This window comes from Cyclopterus lumpus, chromosome 9 (genome assembly GCF_009769545.1).
Source record: "Cyclopterus lumpus isolate fCycLum1 chromosome 9, fCycLum1.pri, whole genome shotgun sequence".
NCBI lineage: Eukaryota > Metazoa > Chordata > Actinopteri > Perciformes > Cyclopteridae > Cyclopterus > Cyclopterus lumpus.
Genome location: NC_046974.1, coordinates 17,707,936 through 17,735,606, shown reverse-complemented (window position 1 = coordinate 17,735,606; position 27,671 = coordinate 17,707,936). Strand labels below are relative to the sequence as shown.

Below are 27,671 nucleotides of genomic sequence, written 5' to 3'. Positions count from 1 at the left end.
CTACATCAGGGGAACAACCAGGCCCGTCATCGCTGGAGAGAAAAAAATATACAAAATCTATGATTCTAATCAATCAGGTCTTGCATTATTGTACATCCAGCAACTTTTCTTTCTGTCTTGTTCAGCCAAAGCGGTTTCGAGCGGTTAGTACAGGGGGTTAGACTGCATTCGTGAGCTCAGACAGGGGGGTCAGATAGTGAGTTGGATGGCTACCTCTGAAGCTGTTTCCCCCTGAGGCGGGGCAGGCAGGGGAGGGAGAGCCCTGGGGCCTCAGGACGGGAGCAAAAGCACTCTTCTGTTTAGCAGCAGACGGGAAGGAGGAGAAAGGCAAGAGAGACGATGATGAGCTGGAGCTCCCTGGTATAGTGGGGCTGGAGGGCATTACTGTTGAAGAGAGAGCAACAATCAGTCTCAAGTCTTAATATCACTGCGGACTCAGAAACATATAGATCATTATACTGTCTTACTGTAGGGAGAGCCTGTGGGAGAGGCACTGCTGAAACCAGGAGAGCCAGGTACTCCTAGACTGGTCATGGGAACTGTCCCATAGCCTCCAGTCATCCCTCCGCTGCCCCCGTAGCTTGAATGCTGGGGAGTGGAGGCTGATTGGTAACCCCTTGGAGACAAACTGCTGGAATTCCTAATGTAACCTGAAGTAACAATGAAAAGGTTGGGTCAGTTCTGAGCTTCATTAGTGGGGGGAAAATGAAAGTATTAATTTGGTTTATGTCTTATTTTGCTCACCTTGGCTGCTCTGTCCATGGTCCCCGATGCTGACGCCTAACTGGGAAGGATAGGAGCCCAGGCCCATGACACTGCCGTGGGCTGGTGAGCTAGGCAGTGCCTGCAGCTGACTGTGAGGACGGGGAACACTGTAAAGCGCCTCGGCGATGTCCGCCGCACGTTTCAGCAGCATGTCCTGCAGAAGATACAAAGACACAGACATTAGCAATGGCTTGCAGTTTCACATTTACAGAAAGAGGCAAGATGCAAATGTTTAGGCTCTCAAGATGTTACCTGCGTAAACTCACACATCTATAACCTGACAGGAAACAGGTGATAATTAAAAAAACTGAGTATATGTCGGAGCTACATCCAATTAGACTCCACTTTCTGGCAGCAGATTACAATATCAGATGTTGAAGCTTCCTCACTGAACAAAGTCCCTGCTCAGACCTGTATTTTCATACAATCCTAATCTGACAAAGCCCTCTAAATATTGACAATGATGGATCTATCTCAAGCAGCTTTCAAATCCCTGCAAGTTAATGCCTGCAAAGTAGGGATTTTATCAATTATGGTCTGCTTTGGAAAATGTTCAGCAGAAATATAGAGTATACATCATTAATATTGAATTGGCTAAACATGCATATCACTGGTGTACAAATATCTGCATGTTTTATATAGTAAACCAATTGGTCATTTACAGTGTTGAGGACATTGGACCAAAGCTGCTGCTGTTTACCTGATTACTGTGTGGATTTCCATAGAGGGCCTCAACAAGATCCGCTGCTCTCTTTAGAAGAATCTCCTGCAAAGAACATCATTTATTACGTTAATATCTTGGTAAGAGTGTAGCATGCACAGTTCCTTGAAAACACATCATGAGCAATCTTTTATTTAGGAGTCTCTAACCTTGGCTAGTTTCTCTGGGTCACCGGGATGTCGAGGAATGACCTTTTGAAGACGCTGGAAACCGTAGTCTATAGTGGGCTCATTGAGGGCTGACATAGAATAAGAGAGAAACAATCAAATGTTATGCTTAAAGACCCTTAAGCCATTGAAAGCCTGTGTACCATTGAGAAGTCTAAACAAAGCACACAGTGTGTTGTCTAAATACCTGTGTAGATGAAGCGCCCAGGCGCTCCCTTGCAGAATTGTTTGGATTTATAAGACAGTGTGACCTCGACGACCCCGGGGATGTGTCGAGGAGGCGTCTGGACACGGATAGCGTGTGGCGTGATCAGCTGACGAACGGGACGGAAATCATGTCAAAAGACAGCAACAAATTATCCCCCTCCATGCCTTGTAAATATTTAGGCTAACACAATACTGTGTAAAGATTAATTTGTGTCGACTGCCCATAAATCATTTAAATAATGAGACAAGCCATATGCTATATATATCATTTCAAAATACGCCGCAGACTGTACCATCATTAGCAAGATGCTTTGCAGACAATTCCTACCTCACTCCACACCAGCATGCTACCAAACACCACCTGCAGGCCGTCAAAAAAGTTCTCCCCGATGACGATGACCATCGCCCCGCCGGTGGTCCAGCCCTCACTGGGGCTGATGGCTTTGATACACGGGGTGGCTGCACAGAAGAGCAAAGCAAGCGTTACTCCGAGCGTTTCCATTCAGGATATACAGCAGTTGAAAGAAGAGTGGAGTGCTCAGAACTAAAACGCTTATTTAAAAGCTAACATTTTTCATGGCTACTTCAATTATATCTATATGGCTTTTATCCTTGAATAACACCACAAACTGCATGAAGAACAGAGTGTTCGATCCATATCACAAGTAGCTTAAAAACCACATGACCTGCAATCACATAGAATTAAAAAAGCTCCTTACAGAGTACACTGGCACAGTGGTACTTTTAATTGTGGAAAGGTAGCAGTACAGCTGTGTAAATAAACAGGGTCCTGCACTTAAGGGTTGCTTAAGACATAATGTAAAAATATGGAAGTATTATGATCAAAATGTACTAGTAGCAAACTGTAGTGTAGTGACAAAGTACTTTTCTCTATAGTATAAAATAGTGCAGGTATACGTACTTGAGTTTAGAGATAAATGTGATTTGTGAACTTCGAACTGGAAACCTATAATACATTTACTTCTTCATGTTTAAATTTAAGACAATATTATTTTTATCGTCTGTGCTTTATGTGAGCCAAGTGTCCTAATTAATGCATTAATTAGCTCAGTTAATGACCTCAGTAGCACCACTGGATATGTTTGATGTATCACGGTGATTATAAATGGACATTAAGGAACTCAAGTACCTGCTGTTACAGTATGTTTCTGAGTATGAATGATGAAGTAGACATGCAATAAAAATAAAACATAAAAAGATAAATGGGGTGTAACATTGTCTCACCATATTCCATTGTATTCTCGACAGACTCGCCTGGCTCAAGTCTGCGGGCCCTCCGGCCGTGTTTTGAGTTGTTGTGGACGAACATGTTGTCAGACACCGCGAGGACGTGGCCGTCTACACTCACAGTGCTGGACAAGACCACCTGAGAGAAAGAGAGGGGGGAGATACATGAGTGTGTGTGCACAACTCAGACAGCACGCTGAGAGTCACAATCTCCAGTTACAACAGCAAAGTCCCTGAGCGACAATCTGTTTGAGCATACAGGTGATAGTAATATTTCTCAATAGGTAATGTGACATCCCTGGGATCTTCATAATATGTCTGCATTCTGGTGGTGACACTGCTCATACAGCCCCCCCACTTCTCCATCAGGTCTCCATATGGCCTCTCCACTACCTCTTGCCTAAGTTTTTGATTCATACACCATGCAGCAGGCTCATCGCTGTCTCCTCCTGATCCTTCAATGACACCAAACATATGGACCAGATCTCCCATTTTTGCCGGCCGTTAAAACAGTGGATGATATATAGTGGCCCTAATTTGATTTTCTGGCCACAGCACGTGTGCGTCCCTTCCCACATCTGCCTCCATGGATGACACACATATAATTAATGAGATGATACTTGTAGGTTTTTTCTCTCTGGATATTTACGAGTGTTGATGATGTGATACTATTTCTTAAAGTGATAATGTTTGAGTGTGTTTTAGGAACATATTTTTTAGCATTAAAGGCAACGGGTCACTGGGAAAAGGTCATTTTCAATTAAATAGTTTCAATCAGACAGCAAAGATAAAACCGTGCACTCCCTTCACAATAAACACATAGCAGTAATTTTGCAGGTGAAGGAACATGAGAGAGAGAAAGAGATTAAGAGAAAAAGCATATGTGCTATAGGTGGTGGAAAGGGAGGGGAAACTAAAGGAAAATAACTGTAAATTATCGATCAAGCAGCAGACTTCTGTCCAGCTCTGATCACCTTTTAACCCAGAGATGAGAGTCTTGGAGCGCCTGTGTGCTCATAACTTCTCAGCATGTGTCACATCGCAGGAGTTAAAGCAAACATTGTGGAAGACAGAGGGAGCACGGAGAAGGGGAAGGTACGCAGGGTTTGCGGGGAGAAGGAGAATGCCAGACAGGGGCCGCTGGTGCTGAAAGACGGCAGAGGAAGTGGGGCGGGAGTGTCCCCTGTGACCACTTCCTGGGTCACGGAGCATGACCTCCTCCATCTGGAGCCAATCACTCAATTCTTGACAACTTCCTGAAACACCTCAACCTATTTCCTGCACCCCAACGTCCAAGTCTCCCACATATCTAACTCCTTTCGTTTTTCTTTCCATCTCTCTGACTACTAATTGATTTTTGACTCACCTCTTATGTCTTCCATTGGGAAATATTTTCCAGAGCTTTACGAAACCAAAGTTTGTGACATAAACTCTACTTAGAACAGATAAGAAATTGACTATTAAGTCTCCATCTACTAATATGGAGGGGCATGAAGCGGTTATGTTTTGCAGACTGTAAAATATATTTTTTTTTACATAATTTGATTCCCATATTCAGTTCAACGTGTCACCAGCCTCCTACTTCACACTCACACACAAACATGTGTGTGAGTCTTTTCGTACCTGAAATCTCCTCATATCCCTCGGGTTTCCCGCTGTCTTCAGACAATTCTGGTTACATTTTAGGAAGAACTTCAAGAAAAACCTGCAAAGGTAAATAAGAGGACACATGTTTGTACATCAGCAACGAAGAAATCACATGAAAGAATGGTGCTAGCGTGGCACACTGGCAGTCAAACAAGACATTCATTATTTTTCAGAGACAGGTCTTATGTATGGTGTGTGCGTGTGTTTGCGTGTCTACATGATTCCAGCTCTGACATCAATCCCAGCTGTTTAGCTTACGATTAAAGTCAATGTTATTACACGTTAAATAAAGTGATGAGAATCTGAAGCACAGTCCAGTGGAACGTGCTGCTCTGTTTCAAAGTAAACTGGAGACAGTGATGTATGCCAGGGGACTCGGGGGACCGTGGTATCCCGCAATGCCGTATTTGAACCCCCACATGGGAATGGAGAGGGAACGATGTAGAGACAACTACAGAGAAAGTGAAATGAGGAGGTGGAAAGAGGGAGGTAGTGATAGAGGAGCAGGCACTGGTAAGGACATGAATCTTGTTTTCAAGTATATGTGTCTCATTACGTATGTGAGTGCACTTTTGAGGGCGATAGGCTGTGGAGACTGAGAGAAGCTGAGAGAAAGCGAGGTGCTGATAGCCTCTGCTACACCAAAGAACACCTGAGAGAAATGTGGAATAAATAGGAGAGAGGGAGACTTCGGAGAGAGACTCCAAATCCCAGGTGTACAGAGTTCGGCAACATAGCCCGCTGCCATGGCAACGCAGCTCTGCCGCAATCCCAAAGTCCCTGTGCTGAGAGGCAAAGACAGCGATGGGAAAGAGAAGGCAACAACAAGAACACATTCCATCACTGAAATATAGCGAGAAGGGAGACTTGGCGAGGTGAGATGCAGGAAAGTAGATATAAAGAGGGCAGGTGCAGACGAAGGCATGAAGATCCACACAAATCCCTTTTGGCAGAAAATGTGTGTTAAAGCAAAAGAAAAGAAAAATGAGCCTCGAAGTGATGCGACGTCGTGATATAATTATGGCAATTGGCTAATTTATCGCCCTCAAACCAGATGTCCACTTCACTTTGCGAGAACACAACTCTGTCTTGCCAATGTAAAACACATCTATTAGTGTTCCAATTAAACAAACAACAACAGGGCTGGACAAAAAGGCTGCAGAGGGAGGCAGCGGTTCGGGGTTTCATGGTTCGCCCCAATGCCACCCACACTGTGCTCTCTGCAAAAATAAGTCATCTTAATGGAGAGCGGTTGTTTGGAGAGGGACTTCATATTGGCCCCACAGCCCTGAACTCTCCCATCGAATACTAATCTCTCTCTCATTCTGTCAGCTTTAACTCACTATTCTTCCATCACTCGCTCCAGCTTTCTCCCTTGCGAACAGGATCTGGCTTGAAACTGGCTCTCGGTTCCAACAGTGTGTCCAATATTTCTTGATTTGAGCTATTTCATCGGAGGACAATCAATATTGTTGTTGGCAGAAGGTGGTTATAATTTATCAGAGAGTTCGGACCTCCAACCTCAAAGCTGCGCTCGACCTCCGTTTTGGGTGGAAACATGTAAAAGTGCACATTTGTGCCTCTCCCATTTCCTCCTTCCATTTCTCCCCTCATCAGTCCTTTTTTACATGTACTTGTTGGACATCATGACTATCAGTTTAGCATGATTTCACATCACAATATGTAGAGGACATTACACAAGGAAAGTGAAACGGTTTGTTTCCTGCCCCCGAAAACAGACCATGATCAAAAGTTCTGTTTCATTTTACTGCCTCCTTTGAGGGTTATGCTTTATGTATGTTTTATCCTGGGTATTGATTCTCACAGTATGGCCCGTGTTTAAAGGCTATAGCTGTCATTCATAAGGAGTTAGGTCCTTTTTGGTTTTAATACCCATGTCCATGGTCTGGCTGTGGTTTGGCCACAATCGTTTTCTCGCCACTTGCTTGTCAGCTACTTAGTGTTCATCTAACCAGCAGTCATCATTCATTGGAGTGAATGACATGATACAACTTGCAGGGACGCCTCAGATAGCGATATCACAACTCTAATTGAGAGGTTGTCTATATCCATCTCAGGCTTTGTGCACTTTCTGAGGGTTCTTGACCTTGTTTGTTGACTTCTTCTCATCATTCCCTGTTTGTACCAGATGCCTCACACACACTGAACACACACATTCACATGCATGCATGCACAACATAATACACCGACACCCCCACCTTTGCCCCCCCTCCTAAAAACCCATTGAGTCAACTTTTCACCCCCCTCAGTTCGGACGCACACAGCTGCAAATGCTGAAATTAAAGCGAGACATTGACGCATATATTAGCATGCATTAGCCGCTTCCCCCTGCCCACTTAACATGCAAATCTCCCAGCCCCGTCGCCTCGCACCTTCTGCCACACATTCATTTGCTGAATTATAATTAGACTAATCTTGCATAATTAATAAGAAGTTGAGGACCCTCTGTTTTTTATCCCCTCCTCTATTGTGGTTGCAAAAGTTTAATATTGCTGTTGTTTGTTTTTGTTTTGGTAATGTAATACACCCACACACCTCCCCATCCAGAGGGAAGATATAAGGAGAACATGCAAAGAATCGGAGGGGATCTTCGAGTCACAGGAAAATTGCAGAGAAAGGCTGTTTTCAAAAAACTTCACTAGCTTATGTGTGTTTATTTTTTAATGTGTGCATAGTTCTTTACATTCACATAGAATGCACATAAAGCAAGAGTAACATGGTGATTGTGTTTGTTTAAAACACTGGTAAGTGACTAACATAGTGCAAATAAAGCTAATGGGAAACTCTTAAACCTTCAATGTATCTGTAATTATGTGGTTTTCAACCGCGGATAATAATTGAGCTGAACAGAATGTCAGCTTAAACATGTTACCCTTATTGCTGAAAAATAATAGCTTCTTGTGAGTTTAGATTACTTACAAATATGACTAAATATTAAAGCTTGATAAGTGCAAACTCCTTATTATTTTAGTTTGATGACAAATTTAGGAGGTAATTGAATTCCACAGACTTAACTGTGGTAAGCAATGGAGACCAAGTTTTATCTTCCACAGCATCTACCCTCCACAGACACAGTTAAGACAGGAAACACAAACAAAACACAGAAGTCTTAAACCTTGGGATCATTTTCCACTGCGGCACCATGGGGAGTCTGCTTTTTCTTTTCTGCCTTCACTTCTGTATCTCTGTCAAGGCCTCGAATCCCTTTTGTCTGCATCTGCTTCAGTTCCCAAGACTAAACACAGGCCTCCCAGTGTGAGGCAGCCATCCTAACGTTGACAACATGCTTTACTAAAACTGGTTCAACGACCAACCAGCAAGTAGCGACACTAAAAACACGAGCAGAAATGCAGTTTTTGGAAACATCTCACCCCTCAGTGTGGACTCGGTGCATCGGGGCATCTGTTGCACATAAGTGTTACACGTTGGGCTTTACATATGGCCTTAATCATGCAACGAGCACCTAGGCAGCACAGGACCCCCCCAACAAAAAAATTCATAGGCGTTCATCAGCGCTAATCACTGTTGACATAAACTGCCTTTTCACATAGACATAAAAAACATCGCCCTCTGTGCTCATTGTAAACGAAGGTTTACTGGTAGCAGCAGCTCTTGAAGCATGTGATGCAAAAGGCTTTAATACAGAGTTCAAGTAAGTTAGCGCCACAGCTAGACAACTTTTTCTCTGCTTGTCTTCTCTTCTGCGATTTGGCTATGGCCTTCCATTTCTGGGGTTACTGCACAAAAGATGACACATGCTTTAATACAAAAGATATAGGAGGGGAAACTTTAAGGTACAGAATGAAGAGGACGAGCTTGTCATAATTGTTACTCAGCACACGTGGATGCCCTGCTGCTCAGACATATAGTCGAATATAAGCGGTAGAGAGGTATTCATTTTTTCCATCCATGTAAATCTGACCCCTCCATAAAGCTCAATAGGTATTAATTGTAAGAAATAAGCAGAGAGAGTGGCGAAATAGAGGAACAGAAAGGTGGAGAAGAGGGTCGGGGCAAAGACAGAGGAAGAGAGGGAGAATGTTGATGTCCTGTATTCAGGGCCATCACTCATCAGACATCCCTGCCCCCCACCCCCTCAACATTGAAAAAACAAAACAGTGTCCTGACATCGCGGTGGAGGGGAGCTAAGGGGAGGGCAGGGAGGGTGGGAGGAAAATTAGGAAACCAGATGTGAAGCATTAAAACATACTGACATGCTGAGGACCTTCCTCTGCCACACTCACACACATAGAGCACTAACTCATACAGCAGGCCCAGATACGTGTGCGTATGCATGCATATGTCACACGCTGGCTGTACAAACCACCCACACATTCATGCGCACATTCAATACAAATAGCGACTTGCAAGCAACCATGGGTGCACAATCGATTGTGCAAAAATATCCCCATTAGCAAAAAAGGAGGCATCAAAAACTAATGTCTAAAAGTTCTATTTTTTGCAAATGCAAGCTGATATTTAATTGTAATGTAATGGGTCAAAAGCATGCTGCAGCTCATGGCTGTGTGCTAGGGTTTGGATAAACCAGACCAGGGTCATCACGCATCAGTGTATGGATATGCATCCAATTAGTACATATACCCAAGTAGAGGAAAGGCTGGGGGGAGGAATGGAGGTGTTTTGTTTTCCTCCATTGGGAGAGCTGTGTTTGGGGGATGGAGCGGGGGTGTGGGGGAGGGATAGTAATAAATACCCCTGGACCCGGGTCCCCTGGCAGACTGGAAGCTAGACTGGTCACCAGGGTTAACACCCGGGGCACATGACCTTTGACACTGCTAATGGGGCACAGAGAACCCTCCACGAACTGATACCCCCTCTGTCGCATACCACCACAGGACCTTTCACACCAGCCTCCCAGTCCAAACCCCCTCCACCCCCTCATCCTCCTCCTAAAACATACAGGGATATCTGTGGCATCAGCTTCACTCGCCTTTCACCAGCAAACATCTCACAGCCAAACAGACTCCGAGCTAGTCTTTTCTCCCTTTTTGTGACAGCTTGTAAAACACACATCCAGTCATCAATAAAACAGCTGTAGCTTTTCTGATTTTAACAAGATTGTCACAGCTGAAACTGTTTACCTTTTAGTAAATGACTGGCCATCACGTTGATGTCTGATGTCTGATGGCCTCTCAGTGATATTCAGTGTACTTATCCTGTATATCTTTAAACACCATCTCTATACTCACATGGCTGAATTGTTCAGGTAACCAGTAACTACACCTGCAGTATAAATGCAGTGGAGTAAAATGTACAATTTATACAAGTATTTGATTTGAATCAAATGGAAATACAAGTAGAGTACAAGTATCTGAAAGCACAGTAGTTGAGCAGAACATTTACTTTATTGATCCCTGAGGGTGTCCCGGAGGCAAACTGGCACCTCTCCAGCTGCCAGTCCACACTACTTGGTTCATACTGGGAATGGGTTCCCAAGCCAAGTCCCCACGGACTGAGCTACTGCTGCCAAAATACCCCCAAATATACTTAGTTACTTTCTAAATACCACTGCACTGATCAGAAGGGGTCAACATCACTCGTTGGTAGTTGTTTTGTATTTGTATTTATTCCAGGCAAAGTTATTGTTCAGTATTTGAGAAGTTTAGAAGTTTGCAAAATAGAAATGATTTTGAATCCTTTAATTAAAGGATTGGAAAAAGTACTGTTTTCATATCAGTAAAGTCAGCTAAAATAGCTACACTATATGATTTTTATTTTTTAACTATCTTATTGATCAGTGGTAAGAGAATAAGTGGTTAAATGGACTCCAGGTAGTCTCAGGCAGACAGCGAGCACATGGGGGAACTCAGCTCTTTATACATTTGCCTGGTGGATTGGCTGTGCCCCTCTTGGCCTCCTCTCCGTTGCCTCCCAGGCTGGCTTCACCCCTGCAACCTTAGCCCCAGCCCACCCCGCCTCTTAACTTGAGAACTGTGACAAAGCCAAACATTTAAACCACTAGTGCTGATTTATAGAGCTTGGTAGCGCTGTAAAACCTTCATGCTTGCCGCCGCAAAAGTGACTGAGGCACGGCATAGCTGCGAGGAAAAGAGGGCTGAGGGGAGGAAAGTAAAATGATGGGAAGGGTGCACAAGAGGCACTCGAGTGTTTCAAAGAGGTTTCTCCTGGGCGTTAAAGTGTTTTACTGCATAACCTCTCACAAGCTGCTAAATGTGTATCTCAACAATTTGAAATGAATTACTGTTTCGGTCTCTCAAGCTGCAGCCAAAAGCAAAGATTGCATACAAAGCTTGGCCACACGGGACTGCGGTCAGCCTGCCAAGTAGATGGATATGGATAGATATTCAGAGTCTGGAGAACATGAATTCACAACCAGGACAGGGAATAGAAATCCCATCAGTGGCTTCACCTCTCCCAGCATGCCTGGTGTATCCTGAGGGACAAGCATTCAAAATATACTCTCAACTGTCACATGTAGACACGGAGCACCCTCTACAGCTGAAGAGATCTCAAACATACCAGAAGGTCATCTGCAATACACCAACACTAATATTGCTTTCTTAATACCCTTCCAATCAATCAGCCACTAAGCAGATGTACAGATAACGCATGTATATCAAAGCTCAACCTGAACCTTTCTTGGAAAAGAACAATGAATCTGGGATTGATGCCACCAAGCGGGAGAGGAGAGGAAAGAGAAGCAACAACAGAAGGAGAAGAGATGTCTTCTTAATTAGCCAGTAATGATAAGATCTGACAAACAACATCTGTTTCCAGAAAGAGAGGGGGAAGGAGAGGGCGGCAGAGAGGGATAGGAGGAAGGAGGACGAAAGAGAGAGAGAGAGAAAGAGAAGCAGTGGAGAAACCTGTGAAGCCTAGACAACAGGGACTTGCTTGTAAGGAAGTAAAGGGGGAGCGGAGGGGATGTGCAAGGGAGGGAGCGCTGTGTAGCGTGACACAATAGAAGAACGGCGGAAGAGAAGTATAACAGAAGTGAGAGAAAGACAGAAAGGGGAGAGAAATCTGACAGGGTTGAGGAAGTCGAAATGCCAGGACGAATATGACAGACAGAGGGAGGAAAACAGATCAAAATGAGAGAAAAGGAGGGAGATAGACAGACGCAAGAGAAGGTGAGCTGGATAATGGTGCTGAAGGAGGAGAAGAAGAACGTGTGAAGAGATGGGAATGGAATCACTCAGAGGTCCAGGGTGCTGTAATTTACTGTCCGTGGCTAATACACAGCAAATGTGTGTAGCCGAGGACTGGGAGAGGAGAATGGGGAGCCGGGTGGTGGGCAGGCTGAAGGGAGCTAGGGCACGCTGACTGTTGGGGCTCCCAGCATGCATGCTGGGAGCCTGTCAGCAGTCACATCACCCCCTGCCCTCAGCCCTGACAGATTCATCAGGACCATTACACACACACACACACACAAACACACACAAGCTTACAAATGCATCCAAAGATTATAGTGACATTGTGATTGCTGTTCCTGTTTTCCTTTAACTTTTCGTTCATGATGAGGAAAACACAACATCTGCTGCATTAATGACTAAGCCAGCAAAACACAAAAGAGCCAGCAAAGATGTCTGATTTGCTTTAACTTTATACACTGCATTCAGTGCATAAGTAAGCCTATCCTGCAATGTGTACCATATTATTCTGTTAGCGTGGTGCTTTTAAAGTGCAAGTAGAAGATAACAATATGGATCTATTGTATACAAACTGTACCTACACAATACCCTTGCCTTTTTTCGTGTCCCACAGGAGGGATAAGTATTGCCTCGAGCATAATAAGGATACTTAATCGCATTTTATTTAAGAACTACTGCAGATGTGTAAATATTAGTGTTGGGAAATGTTTTTAAAAAGTGAAAGGGTGGAGAATTTGTAGAGAAATCTCACTCCTGGGAGAAAAATACTATGTCCAGAATCCAGATAAATAGACAAACAAACAAACAAGGTGGCTAGCGGGGCCGGCCTAGCACCAGGGGGCATTGTTAAGTCATTAGCGAAATTTAAGACTTTACAGACCGATCCCCATCACACACACACACACACACACACACACACACACACACACACACACACACACACACACACACACACACCCTAACAGCTCCACCCACAGCAGCAGCATCCAGCCAAAGAAAACAGCCCTGGTTCCTAAATACCATTGCTAACTGGCCTCTGACTCCACCCCTCCCCCCTTCTCATCCCCAAACACACACACACACGCACGCACACACACACACACACACACACACACACACACACACACACAGACATGAGACCCTGATAATACTGATACAAGATCCCAAATGCAGGAATTTCACATGAAAAATAAACCCACAAATACAAATCTCACACACATAACCACAAAGCGCTCACTTGCCTGCGATCTGAAGTGCCTCTAAATCAACCTAATCTGCCCCCTTCTGATCCCCTGAGTGCCCCTACTTAATCTCTACACTGCTCAACCAAAGGTGAACCCTATTAGTGGCCAGACAAATGAGAGGGTTTGCCCCAGCTACTCTGAAAGTGCGAGGCCTTTCACAGTGCCATTGAGCTGCAACTCCAAACTTCAAATTTGCCCCCCCCCCTCTTCCCCTCTGCATCCCACCCACTCTAAAAGTCCCCCTGCTGTTCCTCCACATTAGCCCATTGGTAGTCTATTCCCATTTCCTGTCAAAACATTTCTCCACCGTTCTCTGTTTCCGACTGCCCCCTCTGTAGGCTCTCTCAAAGAAAACAAACCAGGCCAACTCCTTGTGTCAGGGTTCAAGCCACAACAGCTAACACTGGCCAAAACGGAGCAAAGGTGACCAAACACAAACTCGGCTCATAACCTACGACTCATTATACACTTCCTGTGCACATTCGAGTCCAGGATCTTCCCAGTTCACATCAGAAAGCTCGAGCCCCTCAAAAGGTCGATGAACTTGTTTTCACCGGTCTAACTCTGAGTGAGACTCTCTCTGTTTCAAGCGGTACCTGTCAGCAAATTTGATATTCTAGACATTGCATTGTCTCTCCCTGTCTGTCTTTGTGTCATTCTACCCCTTGCATCGCCCCAAGGGAGGAGCCATCCCCGCGGTCCTGTGCCAGCTGCTCACTGGTCCAGCCTGTGTGCCGCTCCGCTGTGTGAGGCGGTGTGCACTGGAGCCTCGGGGCCCTGTCGCCACGCTGCCTGGCCCCCAGCCTGAGGGGCTCGCTGACAGGGGGTCTGGAGGGACTGGACAGTCGTACCCCACCATGGGGAGACCTGTGACAGCGCACTGAAGGGGCCAGTGTGTCTGACTTAGTTGATGTCCATGTATTTATGTGTGGCACACAGGTAATTTATACACATATTCCCGTATCAGTGTGATGTGTCAGACTTTGAGTGCAATCCAGCTACACGACAATGTAATCAGTCTGTGGAGGGAATATATCCACGGGAGGTCACTTACAACCCAACCCATAAGTCAGTATAATATCCAGTATAACATCTCACAGTATACGATACGTGTCTCTGATTTGTTGAGATATGTTCATTAAATGAAAATGGTATACAGTAATACTTAAGTAAAAAGTGACGGCTCATAAATGTTAAAAAGGGATTATCGGCTTGCCCTGAGTAAGTCAAGACACTACATGTAGTAAGTATCCTTCAGGTGGTAATGTAATAATTTAGGATGCTGTGTTAAATACAGTAGTTTCTCCATAAACGCTTATATATCCAGTTCAATGAAGGGTTTGCAGCAACTTTGCCAACGTCATATGCAGCTCTTTCTGTGGCCAGAGACTCAGATAAAAAAAAAAGCACCTCCTCCACATCCGTCTTTTTCTCAGTTACTTCTCACACAGTTAAACAAAGTATTCTTTTCTGGTGATTTGTTGCACCACAACATCATCATCCAACATCCTGTTTCGGAGTAGTATATATAAAAAACAGAAGGGAAATTAGAAACTCCAATCCATGTTACTGGATTGTCTTTATTTCTTGGCTAAAAGAAGGGATGGTTCACTGCCCCTCAGGACTTGGGCCTTATGAAAGACTTTTAGACAAGCCATCTTTAAGAAAATGTGGTGGAAATGGTAATGAGAGTACAGGTTTTGGGTGCCAGTATCAACAGAAAAAGCTACAGCATGAGTTCCACTTTACAGCAAAAAAAACCCCATTATATTTCGAGTATGAGAAACAATCTCCTAAAATGACATTGTTGTCTCACACATAAAACTCTCAAGTGCATATATGATGACCTAACAGAGCGACTTGGCGGCAGTGCATGAGTATGCATCTGGGAGAGGGGAAGAATTTGACCCCTGACACAGTCCAACAAATGTTACTGCATTTATTCTTTGGCTGATAGTTTAATGTTCTTTTCCCAAAGACTTGAAGCTTCTATTTTCTTTTTGGTTGGTGCTGAAGAATGAGGAGGCCGGCGTTCCCCTCCATTGGCAGTACAAGAAGAAACTATCTGTCCTGCTGTAAGAGCAGGCAGGAAAAAAAAGACCATTCAGAGGGACGTGGCCCGCGTCACCATATACTGTTATTTTTTTAATTAGCTCAAGACATGCAGAGGCAAGCAGGTGGATGGACTACCATGGAAACAGATGGTGCCTCCCGGAGACACCAGAGACATTTACATACAACAACAAATGATATCTGAATAGTTTATTGTTAACAGTCCAGACAGTGTTAATCCGTAAAGAACTATAAAAAAGACTGCACTGCAGAACATGTGTGCATGTGCGTCTGAGGGTTATCATACTGGAGAACGTCTTTTTGCAGGGAAAATAGCTTTGATAATTGACATCAGCAAAATGAATTAACGGGTAATAAATGATACACGGCCATGGAAACTAAAGCTCTTCAACAGATCTACTACGCAACGATTGTAGTACTGAAAACAAAACCCTGCTCTCACTAGTTGAAAACAAAGCTGTGGTACATGCACATATAGAACCAAGACTACAAACAAATCAATAAAACCCACAACCTGAGATTAACAATAATGGATTCTTCTTGCTCTTGGAGCCGAGAGTCTGAAGTCACCCAGGACAACTAATAGTTGTTCAAAAATTATCACCTCAGAAAGCAAAATTAACTGTTTTAAAATAGCACATCTCTGGTGCTTGTGCATTCCAGATGGAGGGTTTGTTTTTCAGTTTTGTATTAAAAATGTTTGTATGTTTGGTCATTGTGAGCTCATTTTGAATCGAGGGGAGGGAAGAGCCATATTGACAACATTGGAAAATTCCTATTGATTATTCTTCTTTTCTCTGAGCGTCGGCTTGTTAAAAAAGACCCCTCTTGGAAACACGATCAATTAGTGAGATAGTGCTTGCCATTGATCAGCCCTTCTCCAACCCCCCCGACCCCCACCTCACAAGGCTCTTGCCTTTCGATGGATCCCTCCACACACTCCTTATGACCAACTATTGATCTCAGCTTCATAGCCAAATATAAAAGCACACACTCACACTGAGCTCTGACCCCTCCCATCCAAACCACACAGTCTCATACTAATACTGACATCTGCTTGTCTCCATTGTAAACCCATGGTTCACTCATAAATACAGAGGCCAGCTTTGGCCCAGAACCAATATAGTTCCTCTGAGGTCAGAGGTCAGCATGGCAATAATGCCACCATTAACAGATCTGCTTGGGTTTAATACTTTTCAGAAGAGAGACGCTCTAAGTAATGAAAGGATCTCGGGGAAAATATTAGTAGTATATGGCTGACTGTATAGTATATTTTCATTTGATTATTTTCAAGTTGATTATTGATAGGGTTAAAACAGAGGAAATGCACCATATTTTCACTTTGCTTTTTAAAGAAATTGATGATCCAAGTAGTTGTCAGTGAATTGTCTGAAACATCGACTGCATGAGTTTGAAGCGTTAGTGAAGATTTATGGTGATGAGCCCGGAGGAATCAATCTATCTATCTGTTTGTATATTGATCGATTATCAAACCAATCAGTGAACATGCCAGTCCATCAGTCAAAGATAAGACACTCTCTAAACAGAAAAGTCACATTAGGCCTGTGAGTGTAGCAGTTCACCAGTGTTAAGATGAGACAATTGTAAAACTATTAGACACAGCAGGCAGCAGGGTATTAGATAATTCTCTCCCATCGGCAACTTAAGAGTCATCTCTTTGTCAACGACTGCCCTTGCCCTCTTCATCCCTCGGTCCCTCCACCCTCTATCCCTTCACCCTCTCTATGGATCAGCTGTGATCTCCTTTTTCTCTTTTCACTCAAATCAGGATTAGGGGGAAGAGGAGGTGGATAGGGGTGCAGCAGCAGCAGAAGGAGAAGGGGGAGAGAAAACTGAAACAATATGGAAAGGAGATTAGAAAAGAGGGGGTTTGGGCCGTTTGGGGAATTGCAAACTCCCTTGTGCTTGGCTAGGTGTCCTAATGACACCGCCTAATTATGGCAAAATTAGACAGGCTAAAGAGAAGGAGAGGGGGGGGGGGTCATGGCTACGTGAAGGGAAAAGAAGAGGAGCTGGGGAACTAAGCAATTGTGAGTGAAGAGTAGGAGCATGTGAGAGCGAACGGAAAAGAGCGAGAGGAGTGTGCAGAAGTACAGATACGAGGCAAGGCGGGGAGGAAGGGAGCGTGGGGCTGAGAGTGAGAGAAAAAAGAGAAAAGGAGAAAGAAAAAGAGTAGAAAGCAGTGGCTGGTGTGATAGCAGCGAGTGGGCCCCAGCACGCTGCATGTTAATTGGAGAACAGGTGTTGGGGCTGGGAGCAGGAGGCTGATTACTGGAGCCACAGAAACAGACCGTTTCCTCCACACACACACACACACACACACACACACACACACACACACACACCATTGCAGGCACACACATGCACAAATGCACATAGGCTGCACACACACATGAATAATTTAAGACCCAAGCAGTGACTAGGGAAAAAGGTCAAACTAGGGGTCACAAAGACACGTAGACAATCGCACGTACAACCATATACATACATAAATAAACGTGCAAGGATCCCCACACACATGAAAATATACATCTGTCTGTGTGCACACAGACAGCCTATACATGCTCTGAACACACACGCACATCTGTCAGTCTTTTGACTGTTTCAGTGTGTGGTGTACATGCATGCAGTCAAAAGAGAGAGTGCACATTAAGCTGGATAAAAGGGCCCAGGGCCACGCAAAGATCCCATTGGCTTATCAGAAATGAACTGGCTGCTAATAGGCTGCTCCCTGAGGAGAGGGTTTTGCAGGCCAGTCAAGAGAGAGAATCTCCCCAACAGGACGGGATGTGCCCAGTGTGATTAGAGAGTACAGTAGGTCAATGATTCCATTTAAATCAATCCTCACAGCCTCACATTATAGTCTTCACACACATACAAGGACTTGTAACGAGATAAGTAACACACTACCTTCATCAGCCCGCCACCAAGCTGCTTACAAACAAATTTCGATGAGGTTTATACATGTAAGGAGGAAGTATAAAGGGTGCCGAGGGGGTTATTGGGAGAATAATGTGCTACAGTAAATAGAAAAAGCAGCTGTTCCAAAGGTATTCTGGGAAAATTCAAGAGACAACAGACCGATTTTCTCCGTTATATGAAAACTATCTTCGGAGGAGATCCTTCGAGACTCACTGTCAACAGCCAGCCAGCTTGAACTGAGAAGGGGAAAGAAAAGGGTCCTTGACGTATATGAAGTGAGTGTTTTCTAGACAGACGATTGCAGGGAAGGAGAGAGGGAAGGGGAGGGATAAGGAGAGAGAGGAGATGAAGGTTGTGTCTATGACATCACAGAAAAGGTATTTCACATGCGGTCTGCTTACGAGCATTCATCACACTGGTTAATGCCAGGCAGACAGCGAGAGACCTCCAAAATCCCTCGGACGTGAAGGCCCTCACACACGCTGATTACTGAGGGGGTCACCTGCCTTTAAGCCTGATAACTGGCTGTCAGGGTGAACATTTCCCACATATGGCAGCGTGTCTGGTACTATGGAAGATCCACATGCTTCCGATAAAAAGAAATCTATGCTTTTGGCAGGTTTCAGGTGCAATGTCAGCCGTTAAACGTAATGAGTGACCAAACTGAAACAAATCCCAGCAGGCTGACGATAGATCAACAGAGAACAGAGAACTGAAGAGAGAGGAACACATGGGGGACAGACATGGACACATATGTTATACTGTTTATTGCGACCTGCTTCCATGGATGCAGTGTAAACTGAAGTGGAAGAAGCAATTATTTGTATGTTGTTAAATATTAGTATAAATATGTGTAAAATGTGTAAAATGCACAGACAAACAATACCACTGTACACACATCCGTATATAAATGTGTTGTAATTGGAGGTTCTACTCTGCTACGTAGCTACTCCGCTCACTTGGTTTGTGTAGATGCAACAGCTGCTTGGTGAGATCTCACCACAACAACCTTCACATCAACCCGCAATCTCTCTCTCTCTCTCTCTCTCTCTCTCTCTCTCTCTCTCTCTCTCTCTCTCTCTCTCACTGTCTTTGTGAGTGTGTAGGTGCATACATACAAAGAAAGGGCAACATGAAGAGGTGCTTATTCAAGGTAGTGGACACTGTGTGGGACGTGTTTTGATCTCATTACCTGTCAATGATGACTGGGTCAGAGGGCGTCTCGTTTCGGTTGCCACAACTTTTCTTCTCACAACAGCGGCTGAGTGGGCAGTTAAATGAGACAGAAAAGAGGAAAAAGTCAGTGGAGGAAAAACACAACAAATTAAACAGGAGGAGACATTATTTGTCTGGCCCATCCACATCCACAGGCCCAGACTACTCTGCTGCAGTCGGGGCCAAGATCCAGGAGCACACAAAGGAGGCATGAGAGGGGAGGGGAGGATTAGACAAAAGAATAAAAGAGGAAGAAAAGGTACAACAGCACACCCTACAAACAGTGAGAGACCATTCAAAAGTGAAAAGCCAGCCCGGCAATCTGTCACATTGATTTCGAAATCAAACTCAACCCCCAAGCAGCCTCATTGCGCATGCACACACACAGACACACGCACACACACACACACACACACACACACACACACACACACACACACACACACCATCCCATAACATCCTACCATTCGTCAGCAGTCCTGTCCGAGGAGCCTGCTGGCCACCCAGTCCCCCCCACCCCCCTCCAAAGTCCCCTTCACTGCATAACAAAAGTGCCCCCACCCCTAACCATCTGCCACCCCTACACCTCGCCTCACCCCTCTCGTGTCCCAGCTTGGCCCTGCCCTGCCCCCCTCCGCCCCCCTGTCAGACGGCCTCACTCCCCAGCTGTGACGCTTGCCCTCTGCCTCTTCGGCTCTGTTATTAGCCAGCTGTGAGTCACATTCGGGCATCTGCTGGCTACACAATGGCAAAGCCCACTCCGTCTTAGCCCCTCTCTCCATGTCCCAGCCCCCTATCCTTCCCTCCTACTGCCCCCGAATCCTGGGTCACTACCCCACTTCCAGACCGCTCTCTTCGGCTTCTTCTCCATCCATAACCCCATATTCACCTATTTTCTCTATTCACCAAACACTAACCAAACCATTCTGCTCCCTAAATCCCAACTTTTATAACAGCTCTTTGTTACACTGAGATATTGGAAATGTACCAGTGGACTTGTCATGACGTGTTGACAAACGGGAAGTCTTGGCTAAACAGAAGTGCCTGAGTTACATTTCAATGAGGGAAAGGCAGATTGTTCCTAAGGGTGTCAGCTGCTGTCAGCTGTGGTGTAGCTGCAGAACGACATGCCAGAGAGTGAGGAGCGCCAAGAAGAAACAGGAGCTAGCGAGAGGACATGCAGCGTTACAGCAGAAAGCAGCAGGTGTTTACCACTGTAACAAGGATGATGAGAGATAGGCTAGACTTATAGTTTAACCACAGACAATTTGAATTGTAGAGCCTCAAGCGTCGTCCCAAAACCACATTTCAAGTGGACTGAGATGACGAAAGAGGACGGACGGTAATGATATGTGATATTTCTTTTTGAATGACTGGGCGAGTGTGTGTCTGTGTGTGTTCGACTCACCTGCACATAACCTCATGTGTGAGCAGAACTCTGCACATTTCTGGATTCTTGTTTTGTCCTTCATATGCTATGGGCTGAGAGGAGGAAACAAGGGGACGATTCAGTGTCATGTGTCAGTGGAATCAGTTACTGCTACTTGCGTAGATGAGAGTTTACCAACCTGTTTAGTTACAGAGTCAATAAGTCGTGCATAAAGATCCTGCTCCGTGCGAACCCCTGCAAGAACAGAAATTGATTGTTAGCAATAATTTACACAAGCCATTTGAAGCATGAGGGACATTCTTTCTGAAAGAAAATGAATGCATAATCTCTTGCCCTCAGTTGCTCTGCTATAGATAAACTCTTAAACCCCCTAAAAACATACATTGTGCTGAGGATTCTCAAAATAAAATAAAATCTTTTTTTATCTCAAAGTCGAGACAAGCGCTCAGAAAAAGTATTGAACTCTGTCCAGCCAACATGGAGGAATAAGATTGGCACGCAGTTTGTATTTTCTCTCTGATGGTTTCTAAGGAGATTGAGAGTTATTTTATGTTTGATGATTATCAGTCATGTTCGGCTTTGAGGCCAGAATTTACGACCATGTTCTCACGATTTGTCAAGCTGTTCTTTTTTTGTGGTTCACAGTTAACTTCTGATTTATTCCCAAGTTTACAAGAGTGACAGGTACAATAGCACCTGATCAGTTTGTTAAGGGGTTTAATTGAAGAGTGAATGTCCTTTTTCTTGGTCTCCCCCTTCTATTTAATCAGGTGTGTGTCTGAGTGAGATTTACAGAAACACCTGAACCTCTGGATGCTTCAAAACCTCCGCTGTAAATCACACAGGGAAACGACATGTAATGAATTGCTTCTTGAGAAAAGAGCGCATTACCCAAGGATTTCTTTTCAGAGAGTATCGCTTTCAAAATGTGTTCCTCTCATCAAAGTCTCGATTGAGATGCCTTTGATATCGCTTGGGGGAAGGGGATGAGAGGATGGGATGCAGAGGAAGTGCTTTTGGTGTTGGTGTGCTTGTATGTACGCGCGCGCGCGTGTGTGTGTGTGTGTGTGTACGGGGGTTGCTCTGGAACATGTCTTTTATCTTCTCTCCCATGGGTGCCACTGCGATGGTAGAGTAGGGGCAGCAGTGGCTCATGGGAACCAAATTTCTCTGTGTATCCCCGATTTTATGTGAAAGCACCATGGGGGTTGGAGAAGTGTGTGTGTGGGGGGGGGGGGGGGGGGGGGGACATGCACCTAATTTCTGCCGGCGTGCGCCCAGAAGTTGCTCCTCGCAGAGCCGAAACATTGAATTGTACAAACTCTGTGATTAGACGATGAGCAGAAGGTAATTTATCAGTTGAGAGAGGAGCGGCGAGGAGCGGTGAGGATGTGGAGGAAGATTACTTAAGTGGAAAGGTGTGTGTCATGTTAGCAACGCTGGTGTCACCATTGACCACTTTCAACTACATGCAGCGCTCCACGCCAACATCTAGATGATGAAATCAGACACCTCAAAGAGCAAAGAATCAGCCCATAATCTGAGAACTCACCGTTGCTGTAGAGGAGCTGTAGCTTGTAGTGTGTACCGTTGTTTGTCTTTTCTCCTGTCTGCTCCTTGGAAAGAGACAGACAATCGCATGGCACACAGTTTAGCACGTTTGAGGCACAGATAAGTACGGCTGAGCATCCCCACGCCGTGGTAAGCACAGAGAGTCTCTCCTAATCCTGCAGCGTGCCCTTCCCTGACAACAGCATCGAGATCAGAGGGTTTTAGGCTCAGAGCCCATGTGGGACCTTTCGTTGTGTTCAAGAGCTGAGCTCTTAACCTTGAGTCGGATGTTCTTTGTAGGGGTTGAACTATCATGTCTGATGCAAACTTCTAAAACCTGAACATCAAATGCAGTGGTCTTCCTCGCAGTGAGGTAGCACAGGCATGGTGATATGCGCATGTGTGTGTGTGCAAAGTGTGGAAAGTACTGGATGTGAGACTGAGCAGCAGTCGACCTTGACAGAAAAACTTCCCTTCCGCTATGCCTTCCTCCCCCAGGCACTCCACTAGCTTCTCACTTGTTCCTTCTCTTCCCCCCTCTGTCTCTTGTTCCCCCTCTTTCTTTCTCTTCTTCTACCTCTGCTGGTCTTTCTAAGTGGTCTCAAAGGAATGCTCTCTGGTCCAATAACCCAGGAGGCTGGCATCACAGAGATGAGCGCCAGAGAGGAGGAGAAAGAACGAGGAGGTTGGAGGAGAAGATAAACTGGGAAGAGGAGACAGTTGTGAGAAGGGAAGAATAAGTAGTGAGGGAAATTAAGATGCATGAAGATAAATTGGAAAGTAAAAGGGGTCCAAAGATAAACTTAAAGTCGAGATTGAGACTTAACGTCGGGAGATAGATGGATGCCTAGCTTCATAAGTTTTGTGAATATACAGAGAGGAACATTTATTTTTTGCCTTGCCATCACTCTACCTCTGCATAATTACAAAGCAAAAACAGATGCCAGGTTAACCATGCAGAAAATGAACTCCCCCACTGCCGTCATATTGCTCTACGTTGGCCTGTGTGGCACAAAGGGGAGTGCGCTGACAGCTTTCAGCCCTGGCGTTAGCGCTGCCTCCCACCCTCTCCAACCCTCCCTGCCCATGAAATTCATAGTAAAACTATCTCTGAACTTCAGCTGACAGGTTTGTGTCCTCTTGTCTTTCTCACAGGGGAGATCTGTTGCCAGTTTAGGAGACTCTCGCTCCCTTTAGCACGAGTCAGACACATCAACATGGGGCATAAGGCTGCACTAGGCAGCTCTCTTCCTAACTCTTTCTCCACACTGCACCCTTCCTCATCTTGCTCTTGTCCAACCTGAGGAATCCCCCTGCTGCAGTATTTAGAGTATAGGAGGGGGGCATGAAGGAAAAGAGACTTTGATGATTAGTTCACTGTATAACTTAACAGGAGCAAGCATAATTTGCATTTTAAAAAGTAGTGATGTCCTCCTAATGAGGCAAGCTGCTAATTAGTCATTAGATATTCTTTTTCAATCCCACATCATCAGCTCATTGAGGGTAGAGCTTCTGTAAACATGTAGCCGTCAGCTGTTCAATATGCTTGGCTTTACTGGGGATGTGGAGGATCAAGTTGAGCACCTGGTTACAGCTGAAATACGGCATACTTCTAATACATTTGAATGCTGTGGTTATTCACAGTTTTTCAGACAATACTGCGCTAGATGAATGGTTTTGGATGGAACTGAAATGTTGACATAGTGAATCGATGACATCTTCAAATAATCAATAAGGCAGACAGGCGTTCAGAAACACTAACACACCTTGTCATGTTCAACAAAGTCCACAAAGGCAGTCCTCTCCACCTCCACAGGTTGGCCGTGTCGGTCATAGAGAGCCAGGACAAAGTGGAAGAAGTTGGACTTGCGGAGATTTGAGGGCGGCTGCTTCTCAAAATGAGCTCTTGACAAAGCTACTCCACTGAGGGCACAAGAGGAAGAGACAGTCAGCTCCACAGACATGTACATTGTGTTATAATAAACTGCATCTAGGATCGATATAAAGGTCATTTTTAATTAAATTAACATCTAACATATTATTCCTTAGTAGTGGAAAATATTTCTTAAATCTAAATGAAACCAAATACAAAATTAAGACTTTTCTCTCCATGCTGTAAATCCTGAGAACTCAATTTTACATTATTTGTTTTTTTCTCTTCTGTTCTGTTCTTTCCCATTGGTTACAACGTTCCTTTCAAATGTTAAGGCCTTCGGTTTATCCATACAATAATTAGAAATAGTTAGCAAAATAATCACATACAGACTATTTATAAATATTTTGTTTCCCATAACTTGAAGGCCACTTTATATTTTCGAGATTAGAAACTAATATGGCCAAAAAATATGCACACAAAAAACAGGCACAGAAGAAATAACAGGAAAAGCTAAACTTGTTGAAACTGTGTTTCAGCTTGAAAACTGAAAATTCGACAATAAAATCAAAATGTTTGACTTTGCTACTGATGGTGGAGCATCTTGGTTAACAATGTACTGACGATACTTTTCACTGACTGTTGAATTTAAATAATTTAAAGATTCTACCATATTCTGTGTGCAGCTGTGTTTTTCTGTGAATTACTTCTCTATAAAATTATGAAATGTAGCTTTTCAGATAACTCAAAACTTGAGCAGTTCTTTCGTGATTGTTTTTGGTTCTTAAACCTTGCGTTTAAAAAAATAAACGAGGGGGGAATACCATATTACAATCGAGTTCATTAGGCTACATTTTAAAATAATAAAATAATGCATGCTATCAAATAACCTAAATACAGTTCAAATAACGCTATTGTTGTATCACTTACTAATTACTGCCTATATGACTAATAAGACATGTGTGTTATACTAATCATCTTGTTCTATTTTCTTTAAATCGCTGGTGCCGCTTTTCTGACTTAATACTGTTTTCTAAACTTTGGACACGACGTGTGTGTTTGTGTGTGTGTGGGGGGGGGGGGGGGGGGGGGGGGGGGGGGGGGGGGGGGGGGGGGGGTTTTGTGTTGGTAAAAAAATAAATAAAAATGAAGATTGGACATTTTGGGGAATGTGGAAAACAAAAATGATTCAACATTAAAAAAAACGTTTTACTTCTACGGTTAAAACATGTAAAGTGCGTGGCCGCTGAAGATAAAGTGTTTGAGCTGCATCAACTAAAATAGCTGGTTTGGGAAATGCAGCTTTAATCACGTTCGGGTTTTCAGAAATGATCTCAAATTGAATTGTGTAAACTGATATGTAAATTTACCTTTTACACAAGAGTAATTATCAGTTGCTCCTTGTGTGTGACATTATGTTTAGGTCTAATCGTTCTGATTATTAGTTTTAACGTTTTTGCAGTCGAGGCCTTCCTTTCCTTTTGTGCACATAAACGTCTTAAAAAACAACTACAATAATATAAAGTGTCGCTCTTACATCATAATTAACGACGTTTATGAGTTGGGGGTCAAACAGCTTTAAAGGGGACTCGTGTCATCTTTTGCAACAAGTAGTTTGTAAGGACGCCTGCTCATATGTTACGTATTCATTCATCATAAACTATATTATGCTCGTGATGCGGATTCGAAAATAAATGCCATGACATTTCTAGCTGAACGCAACTGATGGAAATAACGTGAGAAGTTGATGTCAGTAGATCAGCTGCTTTGTACTGTACCTTTGCGCCGCTACGTTCGCATCCACAACCCCGACCATTACGCACCCACGACCGAACCGGATCCATCTCCTCTCCAAGAGTTCTCTCTTTTAATCCGCTCACTTCTCGCATCAGATGCTCCTGGATCCCGAACATTTAAACCACGTCCTGCGCGTTTTGGTGCACCTTTTTTGAACTTAAGAAAAGATCAACTGAGCTGGAGAGCTAAAAGCACTTTGGCCAACAGCAGAAGGTCCACCCAAGGCGCTGCGCTCCTCCACAGCTTTGCAAAAAACAAATGACCGACGCCGTGTGATGATGTTTCAGTTTTTAAAAAATCCACGCGCACTTTCTTTCAAGGCTGAAACGATGATAACAGATATATCCTCACACTAATTGCAAGCATTGTCCAAGCGCAAATCTCCAGTCAGTTCGAGCGCAAATGATCACCTGCTCGTGGTGCTCACTCCTCACACAGTTCAGAGCGAGTCCGTTAGGAAATATTATTTCAAATATGTGTGTGTAGAAAGTCTGCCTTTGTCAGAGGGCCAGATCGTCAAAACAGTTGATCCAAAGGCCAGGAAGCTTGGAGTGAACCGCTGTCTTAAAGCATGATGAGACCCTCTGCGGGGATAGAGCGTGGAGGAGGGGCCTTAGTGCCATATGGGGGACCGATTGTTGAAATGGATGCTCTCATTGGTGTAAAGTGCATCCGTTGTTTGGACTTCTGCCAGACTCAGCATCCAACCAGCGACTCGTGCAGCAAACTTTTCACACATTAAGTTGGACCAGGATGATGATGAGGGGAAAAGATATACTCGCATAATAGTTTATGTACAAATGTAGGATTTTAATGGTGGTGTGAAATGACCGTTTCTCTTGGTGTGTGCGAGGGCGAGGCGAGAAGGGACATTTACAACCAATAGTATTCCGCCTCAAAATTGTGGACACATGTTAACAAAAACGTAAATGTTTTATATTCGTTCATCTCTGAGTGTTTTATACTTGTTTGTAATGCGGGTTTCCATTCTCCTCCACACGCTGCCCTGAAAAGTCTGTACAGCAAATCCTGTTTGTTCTATTCATTCAAGTCAAAATCTAACACAAGTGCGCTCTCGACATGCGCGCATTCAGAAGCTCCGCCGTCTGCTCCTTTGAACGCAGTGATTCCGCTTAGGAGGCATCGCATCAGTGTCAGCCGCAACAATGGCCGTCTGGTTGGTCCATCAATCTCCGCCAGCAGCAGACAGGGCTGCACTGTGATTGGCGTTTGGACCAATGCCCGAAAAGAGTTCTTAATCAATACAACATAATGTCTTGTCAAAGTGGTCATGAAATCAGTTGAGAAATAACGCTGATAAAAAAAGGAGTTGCCTCAAGCGTGATTTGGCAAGTTATCTATTATGGAAACAACCAATGCATTGATATAAGAGTGGTACTTTTGGATCCGATAAAGTTTCTTAAGCTGCTTATTTGTGTGATTTTCGGCTTTAGAAGGCTGCAACGAACCTAATAAGTTGAATGTTAAAAAGCGCTGAGTTTTACAGTAATCACATTATAGCTTAAATAAATGATCAGTTTCATAATGGGTTTTGTGTTTAGGCCCAACAAAACGAATATATCTTGCTTCTTTTTTTTTGCAGACAAAAAAAATTAATTTCTGCTGCTGGTCATCTGGCATTGAAAAGAAGAGTGTTTTTTCAAACCCTGCTTCTT

General features: G+C 44.2%; 1 protein-coding gene across 1 annotated transcript; it reads right to left on the bottom strand.

The window, feature by feature from the left end:
- LOC117736323 (transcription factor COE2-like) lies at positions 1 to 26,111 on the bottom strand. The gene is given in 18 exon segments (XM_034541576.1): positions 1 to 32; positions 214 to 384; positions 468 to 650; positions 745 to 919; positions 1,466 to 1,531; positions 1,636 to 1,724; positions 1,841 to 1,967; positions 2,189 to 2,319; positions 3,011 to 3,013; positions 3,106 to 3,247; positions 4,732 to 4,813; positions 19,362 to 19,430; positions 20,793 to 20,866; positions 20,953 to 21,008; positions 22,327 to 22,390; positions 24,092 to 24,248; positions 25,977 to 26,011; positions 26,013 to 26,111. Coding segments are annotated over 18 exon segments (1,755 nt in total).
- Positions 26,112 to 27,671: the final 1,560 nt, after the last annotated feature.